Below are 15,667 nucleotides of genomic sequence, written 5' to 3' on the forward strand. Positions count from 1 at the left end.
ACCCCTGCTTACATCATCCATTTGCAATTCTGAGTCAACAGTCTGCCTATGACTGCAATTATTTGCTGCATCTGGGAAGACTCCTTAGCTTTCCTTGGGATGTTTGGTGTTTTCTTATGAGGACAGGCCTAACAGCCTCTTGGTAACTTACAATCTAACAAGAAATCTCTATATTCTCAAGTTCATCTACCATCTTTATTATTTCCTCATTTCCTCTTTTTGTGGAGTTAATTTTTCTATCTAATAAAAATGTTTACCTTTTTCACTTTCTGAAATCTTTTTCCTGACATGAGTATTTGACACCATTTTCTAAGAACCATTTCCATGGCGTACTACACATTTTGATTCAGGATCTTTTTCGTATCTATAATCCAACAAAATGTCTTTAACCTGTTTTTGCTTAGAAAAAAGAAATGCATTCTAGTATATCCCTGAACATTGCTCAAATCTCCTATTGCCTAGGCACAGGTAAGCAAATCAATTTCACTTTCTTTAAATACGGAGTCAAGAAACCCTTATGTTCTTTCAACTGCATCTTTTTGCATTTTCTTCCACCCCAGAACAATGCTCCCGGAATAAACACATAGTTGATATGGCAAAGTTCCTACAGGCAGTATTCAGTATGGAAACTGTTCATCTTAAAATGTTGCTAGTCAGGTAGAACAGAATTTTTAATTTAATCTTGACTGGTTGTAAATTAACTGACTGTATGTATATACTGAAAACCACACCAGACAAGGCATGCCTTTACATGTCACCATTCTGGGGATAGTAGATGAAATGTACAGTTTAATTCAATATGACTACGTACGCTTTTTTGTCTAATAGCCCATAGCATTCTAATGTGATAAGGAAATAAACATGTTTCTATTACATCAATAAGGAAGAAATTGAATTATTCAGAAAAAGTACAGGTCATGCCTTAAGAATCTCCATAAAGTCAGTAAACCAGCTAGCTTGAGAAAGAGAAACCTTCAACTAGAAAAATTAAATTTCACGATTCAGGTAGAAATTCCAGGAAGCACTTTGAAAGCAAAGACAGTGTTTGCTACATTTTTCATCAGCCATAGGTCAGAGCAAAGTGCTCAGTATACAGAATCATTTCAGACATTGGTTGAAAGAAGTAAAGGAATGGAAAAAAAAAAAACCAGAAAAGTAAGATATAAGTTTAGCCCTAGAAACTAAGCATACCCCAAAGCTTACACCGTGAATGGGAGATGAGAGGGGATGACAGTGTAAGGGGTAAATTTCAATGCTGAAGTTTTATTTCATGTTTTTTCTCACTCTTTAAAAAAGTGAAACTAGAAAAAAAATCTGTCACAGTAATTGTCCAACGCTGACTTAAAAAGCATTTTTAATTCTTAACTATTGTAAAGCTTAAATTTTGTTAATTAATGCTTAATTATATTAGCAGTGTTAAAAGATTAAGTAGGAACTGATGAGATGTACCAGTGATCAAAGTGCTTGTTGCCCAAGCCTAGCAGTCTGAGTTTAATTCCCAGACCCATGTAAATGTGAAGAACTGATCCCCACCCAACACAAGCACCAGGAGAACTAGGTTCAACAGCTGTTTTTAAACATAACTCTTTACAAGCACAGAGTGCACTTGTCACCACGCCATCACATGTGCTTCTAAACACAAACAAACAAAAAGGAAAATCACAGTCTACTCATGAAAGACTGAGAATTTAAAAGGGGGAGGAGCATGCTGGTATCACTCTGAAAACACAAGGACCTCATGATCTCCCCAGAAAGATGAAGGTCATGCTAGAGATAGCAGCTCTGTTCTAGTTTCAATTGCAAAAGAGACCAGCAACAAGATCAGAGTGCCTGATCTCATTAGCAAAGCAAAGCAAAAACAAAACAAATAGAATAAAAGACTCACACAAAAGAAATCATTCTAAGCCAAATGAATCATTCTAAGCACACAAGAAAGCATCTTGCATTTTATTTTTAATATTGTCAGTCTTTTTTTTTAAGATGTCAATTTAAACCTCAAGGTTTTCTATTTTGAACTTTTGATTTCACAAATAGGATACTGAGTATAACGAGAAATAAAGCTCTCGTTTAGACTTCATAAAGATCGTAAAGCATCTAACAGAGTCTGACTCAATACATTCTAAGTGTGCAATAAGTATTTTTACAGTCATTCATTTTCCAGATTTAGGTGCTCCCCACTACGACCAACAAGTACCTTAAAAAGAACAGAAGTATACACACTACTATGAAGAATTATTGCCAGAAATAATATTCACATCTGAAACCTCAACACTCGTGAGCCTGAGGCAAGATGATCACAATGTAGAGCCAAGGTAACTGACAAAAACTAAAATGTTAGTGCCCTGAGTCATGTGATATTTTGCTCTGATTGGGGTTGCAGCAGTAGTCAGCTGAACTACTACCAGGGCTTGTTGCTTTGCCATATTATATGAGTTCTTGGGCAGCCCCAAGCTAAACTATCAAGAATTCATTATATAGGTTTATGGATTTTGAAATAATATAGAAAAATATAGTCAACAGAAATTAAACTTGCTACTATATAGCTAACTATACTGACTATTAACTGGTTCAATCATCTATAAGGTAACAAATGTTTCATAGGTAACATAATTTGATCACTGAAACAACCGAAGAAGCTTTACTAAAAGAAGCCAGAGCCCTTCAGACCTCTCAAGGAACTAGGAGGCTCTTCTTGCAAATGACCTAAATCTTCCATGTTGGCTCAAGAAAAACAAAATCTACTTGGAAACTCTGAAAAGATACAATAGCAATAGGATAAAAAGAGCTGCTATCTCACTTCTTTTCATATTTTTACTTTTTTAAATATGCTTATCTATGTGAATGCAGTGCCTACAGAATCCAGAAGAGGCAGCAAGAGGAACAAGAAAGGGCAGTGGGAAGTAGTGAAGAAAAACAAAAATCTCCTAATGAAAGCCATTTGTGTCATGATGGTTTGAATTAAAATGGTCCCCATAGGCTCACACGGAGTAACACCATTAGGAAGTGTGGCCTTGTTGGGGTGGGTGTGACCTTGTTGGAGGAAGTGTCACTATAGGGTGGGCTTTGAGATCTCTGAAGCTCAAGCCAAACCTAGTTCATTTCTCATCCTGCTGCCTGCCAATCCCAATGCAGAACTCTCAGCCACCTCTCCAGCACTGTGTTTGCCTTGCTTCCCAGCATGCTGATAATGGACTAAACCTCTGACCTGTACGCCAGCCCCAATGAAATATTTTCCTTTATAAGAGTTGCCGTAGTCACGGTGTCTCTTCACAGCAATAAAACCCTAAGACATGTGTACAAACTCACTATTGAGGTACCCAGTTATTTATAGGCAATAAGTATTTAAAGAAGTAACAATTATTATATTACCGAACATGAAAGAGCTGCTATGTGCCGAGTGGTTATCCTATAGCACACACTGGTACATAAACCAGAGCTTTACCTATGTGAAGTCTAAGCGTCCTAAGTTTGTGCCTGATAGCCAATGAAGGCAGACAATTCACACATGGTGAAAACCCAAGTACAGTGAGTCTAGAGCCCCATATAGTTCCTTACCTGACCGATAACGTTCATCTCGAGACCCTGAGGATCTTCGGCGGTGGTAGCGAGAAGCTGAGGAAGGAGTGACGGGTGCACGTCGCTCTTGAGGCAGAGCTTGGTCCACTCCTAGAATAAGGAAAACCAGCAGGGTGAGCATGAGTCTATTCTCAGCAGCTAAGCTAAGGGAACTTAGTTACAATAAATATTCACTCATTACATTCCTAGCACCTGTTAGAGCAGCTGTAATGAGAGGTCTGGCGGGGGAGGGGTCACCCCTGGCTGATCAACAGAAAGGTAAGACATATGCGAGGCTGACCCCAGAGAAAGTCTTCCAATTATGGGCAGGATATAGGTAAGTAGTCTTTCTTGTCATAGTATCCACCAAAGCATGGAAGAAGCATGAAGCCCAAGGCAGAGGATCAGGACTATTATTATTATTTTGTTGTTGTTGTTATTTAGAATAAACAGAAAGACCATGAAAGACAGAAATTTTAAAAATGTAAGTGTCACTGAAGTCAACTTTAAAATAAACTGTAAGATTATTTGTGTGTAAATGTGTTAACTGGAAGTTACCCGTATGTAGCATCTATTTCAGCTTTTCTTATTCCCAATTACTAATTTGCCAAAATCTTGCTCCATTTAATGCTAAATAGATGAACAAGATGTACTTGAGAGCAGCTTTTATGAATTATCAAAAATGTTATCTTAGTCAGATTCAAAGACATTCAAAACCTGACCCCCATATCTGCCAATCAAGCTACCAATTAGAAGATGTAACACAGCACCAAGGAACACAATGTAGATGAGACTTAGCAGTATGGGAAAGAGTCCATCTTAACAGTTCAGCTAGAACTTGCTCCCACTGAGTACTAACGACAATATTTCTTTAGAAAAGATCACTGATAACTTGGAAAAAAACACATGAAACATGATCTATGAAAAAGAAGTTAGGCCTGGATGTCGGCAACAGACAGGTGGCTCTGACATGAGCCTACCTCAGTATTCCTTGGGATGTGTCAAACTTGTGAAGCCAAGCGACTCTGCATCAGACTGACACCTACGCCTGGACGTACAGCCCTGACTCCTACAGCAGTAGGCTTCTTTCCACCCACCACAGTTTCTACCTCTTCCATGACCAGGATTATGTTGAGATGATCAAACAACAAAGTCATCCAAATGCAGTTAATAGTTCTGGGTTTAACATTGATACCTTTCTCTTCATTGTCATGCTTTCAATGTACCTGTTTGCCGATATTTTCAAAACACTCCAACTGGGGGAAAAACAAAAACAACAACAAAAACAAAAACAAAAACAAAAACAAAACCTTCCCATACATTTCCTCCCCTGGTCAGGAAAAAAAAAAATCACACCCTAATAATAATTTTTCATTTCATTTTGTTTTTCACTGAAGTATACTTGGAGACCCTTCCTCCTCTAACCTGGGTCATTAGACCTGTGGTGCCATTTAGGAGTCCTTTCATCCTGGACTTGCTTTGGTTTGGCATTATTTTAGGTCACTACTTGGTTCCTTAAATCCTTCCATGTCTTTCTTCTTCTCATCTTTAAAGAGGTACAAGTAGCTTCTTCAGAAAAGGTAAGAGAGAAATAACACATGGAAGTCTTGGGTATCCCAAAGCTTGTCTTTCTAGTGCAACTAGTGTGGGTCCTGGATATTCTAGGAATTCTAGGTAAACATTATATTTACTTCTTGTCTTTCATTTTCATTTTTCCCAAAAGTGCATCATTCTGACGTTATAATCTTTTAAAAATTAACATTTGTATTGATTCTCTGGGCATTTCACATCGCGCATCCCAATCACAGTCATTTCTCAGTTCTATACCCTTCCCCCTTCCATCACTTCCACCTGTGACCTCCCCCACCCACAATAAAGTAAAAATAAAAATAATAAAACATAGAAGAATAAAAACAAGCCTACTTTGTGCTATTATATCCCTACTGGCACACGGTCAAGCTCTCAGTGGCCTATGCTTAAATAGAACTGAATACTTCCCCCCCTCCTGCATCCCTGCCAAAAGGCATCAGTTGTGAAGAACTACACTTCAGACAATACTGTAATCTTTACACTGTCCCTTCTATGACAATTTCAGAATTTCCTCTTTATTTTCCCTTAAGGAGCTGAAAGCCGGTTCTCTTCTTGTGATAGCAGAACACTATCAGATCTCTTTCAGATAGATCTTTTATTAGGGTTGATTGTTTGCCCCTGGAAGAGATCTAGAGTGTCCTGTGCCTTAAGGAAATGCCTCTGTGGCTGAGACTGTTTTCAGGACACTGTAAGCGCTCTGACACAGTACCTTTAACTGCAGGACTTGAATGCTATGCCCAAATCTGGAGCCTTGTTAGTTTTAATTCCTTAGAGAGTATGCATGTCCATGAGGACTGGGCAGAGGTGGCCAGCATTTCCCATAGGTCCTTTCTTTCAGGTGCTTGCTGAGGGATACCATGATGTCTAGATAGCTTCAAGTGTACTGGTTCTTACTTTGCCTCACCTGCACATTTTAGCACTTGTCACAGTTTCTCATGTTCTCTTGTTACACACTGACAGGCATTCTGGAACAACCCGAGGAGCAGCAGAGTTAAACACACTTCCAAGTTGCCATGGTCACCAACTGTAAATCTCAGTACTGTGGATAGACTTTCCTGGCTAGTTCATGAATATAAAGCCTCTTCAGTACTACTTTCACCCTTTACCTCCTCCTTGAGATCCACAGTATTAAGAGTCAAGACTAATGCCTAGCTTATCGATGAAGCTTCTATGGATATTATCAGTGAGGTAAATTTGCACACTTGCTTTTATGGATTGGAAATGCAGTTCACTACACATGTTTAAAAAGAGAGATTGATACAGCTAGGTAGAAGACCTCCAACAGGGCACCAGTAAAAAAACATACTTTAAAATAATATGAGTCAATATTTCATTCATTATATTTTATCTGACTTTGTTCCAACCAAAATTCAAACTGGTGTATTCAAACAGAAAAAAAAATCAACAATTGAATATTTAACTCTACAGAACTAAACCTGTCACCATAAGGTCACTTGCATGTTCGTTCTTTCTCCAGCACAAGGTGACTGACCAAACCTTGCTGCTGAAGCAGAAGTATCTTCAGCAACAGAAGCACAGATAATTAGCACCACTGGGAAGAACTCACACTAACTAAACATTTAGTTTAGAGAACCATGATTGAAGGCCTGTTCTCAAAAAGCCACATGGAGACCAGTATTCTTAGAACAGAAAGTATATTGAGAGTTAGGAGGCTAACATGGGCACTGGGAAGACATCATGAGACAAAAGGATGATAGTCCCCAACACCCAACAGTCAGGAGCATGATGCTCATCCATGAAAAAATAAGCCTCAACACTGAATCCTATTTATTAAGCACTACATCCAAGTCATGTGACAAGTCAGCTCAAGGACCCATGAGTATGAAGAGGCAGAACCACACAGATAAGGCAGATAAGCATAGGCAACAGTTTAGCAATCTTTCATCCCACTTGGCCTTGTTAACAAACCACTCTTCTAACACTGGAAACCTAGGTTTCTCACTTTCATGTTCTAAGTGCACACACTCTCTTCTACTAATATAACTAGCAACTTAGGTCCCCCATCTTTATTGAGCTCTATTCACATCACTCTCTAAACAATGAGATAAATTTCTCCTCTCTTTAATGGCCATGAAACTTGAACATGTTCTATTCAAATGTATTGCCAGTACGTTTGGTAGAGAAGATAGGGGTCTGATTTGTCTTCAAGTGGGTTTGTGTACCTACACAGTAAGGAAAACCATGTCTTTAAAGTTAATTTTCAGAGAGAACACCCTATTTATACTATATGCCTATGAATAATTGGATGTGCATAGAATTTAAATTAGATGTCAGACATAGTAGAGAAATACTTTAATCCCAGCACCCAGAAGGCAGAAGCAGGTGAATTTTTCTGAGTTCAAGACAAGCCTCACCTACACATAGTAAATTCCAGGATAGTACTACATGAAGAGACCCCATCTGTCTATGTTAGTCTGTCAGCCTGTTTACACACACACACACACACACACACACACACACACAGACAAAGATACACAGACAGACACACACACACACATACACAGACACACACACACTCTTTGTTGATTAAAACAGAAAACCATCCATTGTACTCCTAGTATCCAAACTTTTCCTTTCCTTAAACTCCATCAAAGAAAACCCCAAACAAACAGGCTTTTGAACAGTTCCTTATTCACTCTCAGCGTTTCTTTCTTATGTGTATGTTCCCTTTCCTTTTGAATAGTTTCCTTACTACCCTACAGTCTTTGTGGGTTTTTATTTCACTATTGAATAAAAGACCAAGAACCTTGATATTCCAGGTCTACATACCTGTGACCCTGGGAAAGTTTCTTAACCTTACCAAGGCCTGGCCTTTCCATCTGTATTTAAAAACAGGTAACACTGTTAAGCACTGGTGTAAGGACTTTATTAGAATTTGATGAGCTGTTATTTCTGCAATTTTGTTGTTGAGGTAATACAGACACAGAAATGGGACTTAAACACTGTGTCACCCTTGTAGTTAAGTTATCCTCATTTAGAAATGCCTTTGTATTTGTGCGAGGGGCCTCTCCCAGTTGTTCACAGACACCTACCTCTCCTCTGAGCACAAAGCATTCTGTAGTCCCCACTTTCTGGCTTTGACGACCACAAAAGAAAGCACCATATTCATTCATATGAACACAAGACACCTCCAATTGTAGCCTAGCCCACCTTCCTCTGCAGTTCAAGCTTCTAAGTCAAACAGAAATTGTGATTCTTGCCAAGGTCTGCCCTGCCTCACTAATTTTGCCTCTTTAAATGTCTCACCTACCCACCAGATTTGGAAATATGAAGACAAAAGTGAGAAAAGGCAAGATCATTAAATAGTTGTCAACTACTTATGGCTTGTTATGAAAGGACTCCCCTACAAAAAAAGTTCCATTATAGTTTTTATACCTAACCAATCCAACCATTCCATATGCATAAACACTGAAGTATCTTTCATATCTTTCAGATAGACACTAGACAACACTAACAATCCCCATGTTAACCCAAAGAATAAGGCATAGATGGGCCACCCATCTTTCTAACTTGAGGCTCATTAAGTTAGAGTCAATACAGCAGGACAGAATTACTCAAGAAAAGATATTCAGGCAACAGGGGGATTTCTATCTATAGACTTTATTTCCAGACTGTCCAAAACTGTTTCTGAATCAAGTCCCACGGTCTTCTAGCATTTCCACAGCCTCTGGATTACACAGCAGCCCCTAATTTTACTATAACTGTAATTAAGAAATTATCTTTAAAGTAAAAAGTACTTGGTGTATGGTTAGATAAGACATTTTCTATATTTGCTTTGTACTAAAACAGATGAGGACACCATAAAACAAAAAACTGAAACTTCATTCTGAGCACCTTAGGATCTCTACCCTACCATACAAACCTAATTCTTAAGTTCCTCTCACTCTTATTTCCCTCTCATCTGTTATGGACACAGCTACTGCACATCATCAAACATCTGTTTTGTAATCATCTTCCTATTATAGTATGTTGATAGGGGAACTCACGAACTGGTAAATTATGCTCGAAAACCTATGGCAATTTGACATTAAAATTGCTATCCTGCTATACTAACTTATTTTGTTGTTTGTAATGCTTAGAATTTAACCCAGTGCCTCAGCCTGCTAAGCTAGCAATCTAACCCTCATGTCCTCTGTCCCTATCTTATTTTGTTCTACAATACTGGATAAGATACAAGTCTACTTTCATGCTCTCTTATGACTCAGATTTTTCACAAAAGTCCATGATTCAGTCATAACTGGCATTGTCTTTACTGTTAGATGGCTAAAATCAACTCAATTTGAACACTAGGATGCACATGGGTTTAGTAATGCTCCCAATTTTACTACTGACTTTCTAACAAGAAACATAGTTCATTAAATGTCATTAAAAATAACAGGAAATTCAGCCAATCATGAGATAGAATACTCATCATGGACAACAGAGCAGTAACCTGTGCATGACTCACCACCAACAAGGCTCACTTAGAACACAGAGACTTTCCCTTTACTGATGAAATGTCCTTTCCTCTCACCATTGAAGCTGGAAAGGATGCCTGCTATGTCTCATACCAGAAATCCAAGCTTTGAGTTCTTCTCTCCCACTTTTCAGAGAAGTAACCTTGCATCTCACCTTCATGGTCCACTGACTCATGGCAGAACACGACTCCTCAGCAAAGGGAACTTGTCTGTACAGTCCTGTGTGCCCTTCAGTTAGCATTGAAGGAAGTCACATGTGCCACTGAAGAGTGTCACTATCCATAGACCAGTTGAATTTAAGTTATGAGTTTAAAATCTTGTGGCAAAATGAAGCAGAACCAAACTCTTCACCTGCCCTGAGGAAGCTCAGCAGTCTTTCACACAGACACTGAACCTAATAGTAACAGGCTCAGGCAAGGAGTCAGCCAGCTTTATTTTCTGGAGAAAAATACACAATTGGCAACTGACTTGCCTTTATATCTTCAAAGGCCAAGCTTTTCATTGTCCATGTACCCTAGGAACAAAATCCACCAACCTGAAAACTCTACCAATCACAGAAGGAGTTTCTAATCATAATCTAGCAGAGCATCTTCAGCTAGATTTCAGATAAAGTCCTCTCCATATTGGTCACACAAAACAAGGTGAGTCACTTCATATAAAGGTATTCACATCAGAACAGCTATTTTCAGTGACAACATCAGATACTGGGGTTTACAGAATGAATTATATAAAATAAATAAAAATCAATTGACTAGAATGTGGTAGAGTCCAAAATCATGTAATCCTCTGCCACTTCTGTCACTGATTAGCACTAATGTGGCCAATTGGTATTTAGACTCATCCTAATCAGAAATGAAATCAGAACTGCCACCACTGATAAGAGAGGCCTGGTGCAGAAGACTCATGCAAAAACACTGTACACACCTAGGTACTGAATGTTTTGGCACTAAAATATTGGATACAGCAGTTGCTGGGAATGCTCTCTTGATGTTCTAGTGGCAAGGCAACAGTGGACAGCCGTGCTAATCTCCACTGGGAGTTCAGGGGGTACAGCAGTGGGGAGAATTCAGGGTACAGAAGAAATCACTCAGTGCCTTGTGAAGGGACTAAGCAGCAAATTCACACTGCCAACAGGTCTCACATAGGAGGTTTACTAAAGAGACAGAGTAAGGGGAAGCAGAGCTCCCTCTGGAAGAGGAGTAAGGGGAAGCAGAGCTCCCTCTGGAAGAGGAGAAGAAGGGAAGGGTATCACGGTGTACCAGATGCCCGAGACAGGCAACAGAGGCAACAGTGGGACCTGTCCTCTCTGGGCAGCTAGTGAGGACGTGTATTATTGTCCTTTTGGGTTGACAGTGAAGGTACCTGATGGTCCCACTGTTGAAAGGTCCCTCGGGGCTGGCTGTGGTGATGCCTGATTGCTAACACCTTGTTCCACCTCTTACTGATATGTTCAAATTCTGGACCAGGGTGTGTACTTGCTTGCAAGTAGGTTGTGCTTACTGTTACTGTGTGCAGGAGATGAGAGGTCCTCAGTCAATTCATATCTTACTACTGTTAGGTAAGGGACAGAAGACCAAAATACAACTGCCTAGAAATATTTCACAAATAGATCATAATAAGTCTGGGACTGAGGGTTGTCCCAACCAGAAGGACCAAGTGAGAAACCCTTCAACAAGTGGAATTTGAACTGAACATTAAAGAAAGCTTAGTACAGGCAAAATGAACATTCCCAAGATTCCTAAAGTGGAAGCCAGCATGGTCATCTGGGGAAGCCAAAGCCAGGCTTTGGAAGCCAGGGCAGTAGGAAGTACAACAGCTGGACAGGGCTGTTCGACCCACACTCCATAAGGGATCATCTAGGGGCTGCAGTAGTAACAAGTAGGGCTCATAAATTCTCATTAAGAACAGATGCTGTGCCCGTGTGAACCCTAGAGAGCTGCAGGAAATACAAGAAACTTGCCAACTGTCTTTTGTTAGTCTAATTCACGTATGTCTCTAAGCAACTCAACCATAGCCTTATAGCTGGGCATGAATTTATTTGGCTGGTAAAGATAAATACAACCAGATGAGCTAGGAATACTGAATTTGCAGAAGCAGCACCAAGAAACATTTTATGACTGCCATGTAATAAGTAACACCTAGCCAATATACATATTATAAGAAAGGATGTGGGTATTTGGATGGGGGAAATTTTACTGTTTACTGTCACATTGAAACTTCACTACTTTTTGTTAACAAGTACATCTTCTAAAAGTAGCAAAGACTCTCTATACATGCTACACTGTGTTATAGAGACTCTTCTAGAACAGTATTAAGTAACTGGCTTTATTTTCCATTTTTGTCAATTTGATCTGCTTCAGAAGGTATCAAAGGATCCATTTTGAAACAGGCATTTTCTTATTAAAAACTAGAAGTGTCAAACAATTTAAGTAGCACTTTTTCTAAAATATTTTTCAACCTATTATTTCTTCTCTATAATTCTGTCTTTTTGGCTTCTAGTACACGGTTCCCTATCTGAATTGAGGTGGGCACTGAGCATTGTGCTCAATCAATCACTAACCAGCTATCTCTACCACACAGTGCTGATCCCTTCAGTAGCAGTGAAAATCATGTACACAACAATGACTCCTGACTATTCTCATCAGGAAGGAGCCACAGCCCTGCAATGGTACCTCCAGGATCCTAACTTCACCCTATGGCACTCTAACTAATGACCATATGCCCCAAACATCTCAAATATTTTTGGAATACTTCCTATGTAAATCTTAACATTTTATCTGGTAAATAAAACAGGTTTGTTCAACTACAAGCTCCCTACAGTAAACACTAACTCAAAGGAAGAAGAGAAAAGACTTCCTAGATGGGCTGGTCAAAAAAGTTCCCTGGGCTAGAGAGATGGCTTAGAGGTTAAAAGTCCTTGTTGTTCTTTCAAAGGTCCTAAGTTCAATTCCCAGCAATCACATAGTGGCTCATAACCATATGGTGCCCTCTTACGGCATGTAGGCACACATGTAGACAGAACACTATATACATAATAAATAAATAAATAAATCTTTCTTAAAAATGAAAAGATCATCTTCATGGATATTTTAGAAAGACCTGCTTTCCTCACTATCTCCCACAAGTCCTGGTGATGAATGAGAGTTCATGTAGCAGCAACTTCTCAGAAGGAGTAGTTCCATTCTAGGAAGTATGGTAGCTTGAATGAGAATAGTTCCTACACTCTTATATTTGAATGTGTAGTCGACAGAGGCATAAGCCAGAACATGAATTGTTTTAGGAAGGGTTAGAAGGTGTGACCTTGTTGGAGGAGGTGTGTCACAAGGAGGGTGGCTTTAAAGTTTCTAAATCTCATGCCAGGCTCCTCCAGCCCAACTTCTCCCCTCTTCTCTGCCTGCAGATCAGGATACAAAGCTTTCAGCGAGTACTCCAGTACCATGACTCTCTGCTCCCTGTCATGACGATCATAGACTAATTCTCTAAAACTGTAAACAAGCCCCCTAATTAAATATTTTCTTTTATAAGAGTTGCTTTGGCTTAGGTTTCTTCACAGCAGTAGAACAACACAGGGATGGGGTGGAGGCATCCTAAAATATGACATCTGTTTTCACATCTCAGGACTGGATGGTGCTCATGTTTGTGGAAAGGCAGAGGACAAAGCAGACAGGACAACTCAAAAACACATTTCTACATTCAGTTTTTATCATGATCCCATCAGAAATTCTTAAACACAATCTACAACTAGCATTCAACTCTCTCACTCTATTTTATTCTATAATTCTCTGCCCACTTCAACAAGAGCATGGTAATTGCCAACAAGCTCACTGGGAAAGTGAGTGTGGGGAAAGCTGGGAGACAGCTGAGATGTCCATGTTTAAATACTGAAGTGCATTTCAATATCATGTGATCTGCTTGTTGTGCTGGGGATTCAAACAAGGACCTCTCACACACTAGGCAAGTACTCTGGCACTGAACCATATGCCACAATACATTATTTTAAAACAAAACATTCTATCACAGGTGTAACCTAAAACATACTCCTACAAAACACAGCTTACAAATACAAGCACTCAGAGACCTCACCGCCTGATCAGGTGGGCACTCCTGAGGCTGCAGAGCGGAGGAGACCACCAACACTGCCCACCCCTGCCCACATCCCTGGCCCAAGAGGCAACTGTATAAGGCCTCTGGGTTCCCGTAGGGGAGGGCCCAGGAGCGGCAGGATCCCTGCGCCTGAGACACCGCCGGAACCTGAAGGAAACAGACTGGATAAACAGTTCTCTGCACCCAAATCCCGTGGGAGGGAGAGCTAAACCTTCAGAGAGGCAGACAATCCTGGGAAACCAGAAGAGACTGCACTCTGTGCACATCCAGACACCAGAGGAAAACACCAAACGTCATCTGGAACCCTGGTGCACAGAGGCTCCCGGAAAGAGCGGCGCAGATCTTCCCGGTTGCTGCCGCCGCGGAGAGGACTTAGGCAGTACCCCACAAGCAAACTTGAGCCTTGGAACCACAGGTAGGACCAACTTTTCCCCTGCAAGAAACCTGCCTGGTGAACTCAAGACACAGGCCCACAGGAACAGCTGAAGACCTGTAGAGAGGAAAAACTACACGCCCGAAAGCAGAACACTCTGTCCCCATAACTGACTGAAAGAAAACAGGAAAACAGGTCTACAGCACTCCTGACACACAGGCTTATAGGACAGTCTAGCCACGGTCAGAAATCGCAGAACAAAGTAACACTAGAGATAATCTGATGGCGAGAGGCAAGCGCAGGAACCCAAGCAACAGAAACCAAGACTACATGGCATCATCGGAGCCCAATTCTCCCACCAAAGCAAACATGGAATATCCAAACACACCAGAAAAGCAAGATCTAGTTTTAAAATCATATTTGATCATGAAGCTGGAAGACTTCAAGAAAGACATAAAGAACTCCCTTAGAGAACAAGTAGAAGCCTACAGAGAGGAATCGCAAAAATCCCTCAAAGAATTCCAGGAAAACACAATCAAACAGTTGAAGGAATTAAAAATGGAAATAGAAGCAATCAAGAAAGAACACATGGAAACAACCCTGGACATAGAAAATCAAAAGAAAAGACAAGGAGCTGTAGATACAAGCTTCACCAACAGAATACAAGAGATGGAAGAGAGAATCTCAGGAGCAGAAGATTCCATAGAAATCATTGACTCAACTGTCAAAGATAATGTAAAGCAGAAAAAGCTACTGGTCCAAAACATACAGGAAATCCAGGACTCAATGAGAAGATCAAACCTAAGGATAATAGGTATAGAAGAGAGTGAAGACTCCCAGCTCAAAGGACCAGTAAATATCTTCAACAAAATCATAGAAGAAAACTTCCCTAACCTAAAAAAAGAGATACCCATAGACATACAAGAAGCCTACAGAACTCCAAATAGATTGGACCAGAAAAGAAACACCTCCCGTCACATAATTGTCAAAACACCAAACGCACAAAATAAAGAAAGAATATTAAAAGCAGTAAGGGAAAAAGGTCAAGTAACATATAAAGGCAGACCTATCAGAATCACACCAGACTTTTTGCCAGAAACTATGAAGGCCAGAAGATCCTGGACAGATGTCATACAGACCCTAAGAGAACACAAATGCCAGCCCAGGTTACTGTATCCTGCAAAACTCTCAATTAACATAGATGGAGAAACCAAGATATTCCATGACAAAACCAAATTTACACAATATCTTTCTACAAATCCAGCACTACAAAGGATAATAAAGGGTAAAGCCCAACATAAGGAGGCAAGCTATACCCTAGAAGAAGCAAGAAACTAATCATCTTGGCAACAAAACAAAGAGAAGAAAAGCACACAAACATAACCTCACATCCAAATATGAATATAACAGGAAGCAATAATCACTATTCCTTAATATCTCTCAACATCAATGGCCTCAACTCCCCAATAAAAAGACATTGATTAACAAACTGGATACGCAATGAGGACCCTGCATTCTGCTGCCTACAGGAAACACACCTCAGAGACAAAGACAGACACTACCTCAG

General features: G+C 40.0%; 1 protein-coding gene across 5 annotated transcripts in view; it reads right to left on the bottom strand.

The window, feature by feature from the left end:
* Positions 1–15,667, bottom strand: part of Dip2c (Dip2 acetate--CoA ligase C) — a 384,823-nt gene that overhangs the window by 148,408 nt on the left and 220,748 nt on the right. For all 5 annotated transcript variants that reach the window (XM_087590742.1, XM_087590741.1, NM_001415158.1 and 2 more), the window contains 1 exon segment: positions 3,556–3,666. In XM_087590742.1, the coding sequence (XP_087446868.1) occupies positions 3,556–3,666 (111 nt within the window).

This window comes from Rattus norvegicus, chromosome 17, assembly GCF_021556685.1.
Source record: "Rattus norvegicus strain SHRSP/BbbUtx chromosome 17, alternate assembly SHRSP_T2T, whole genome shotgun sequence".
NCBI lineage: Eukaryota > Metazoa > Chordata > Mammalia > Rodentia > Muridae > Rattus > Rattus norvegicus.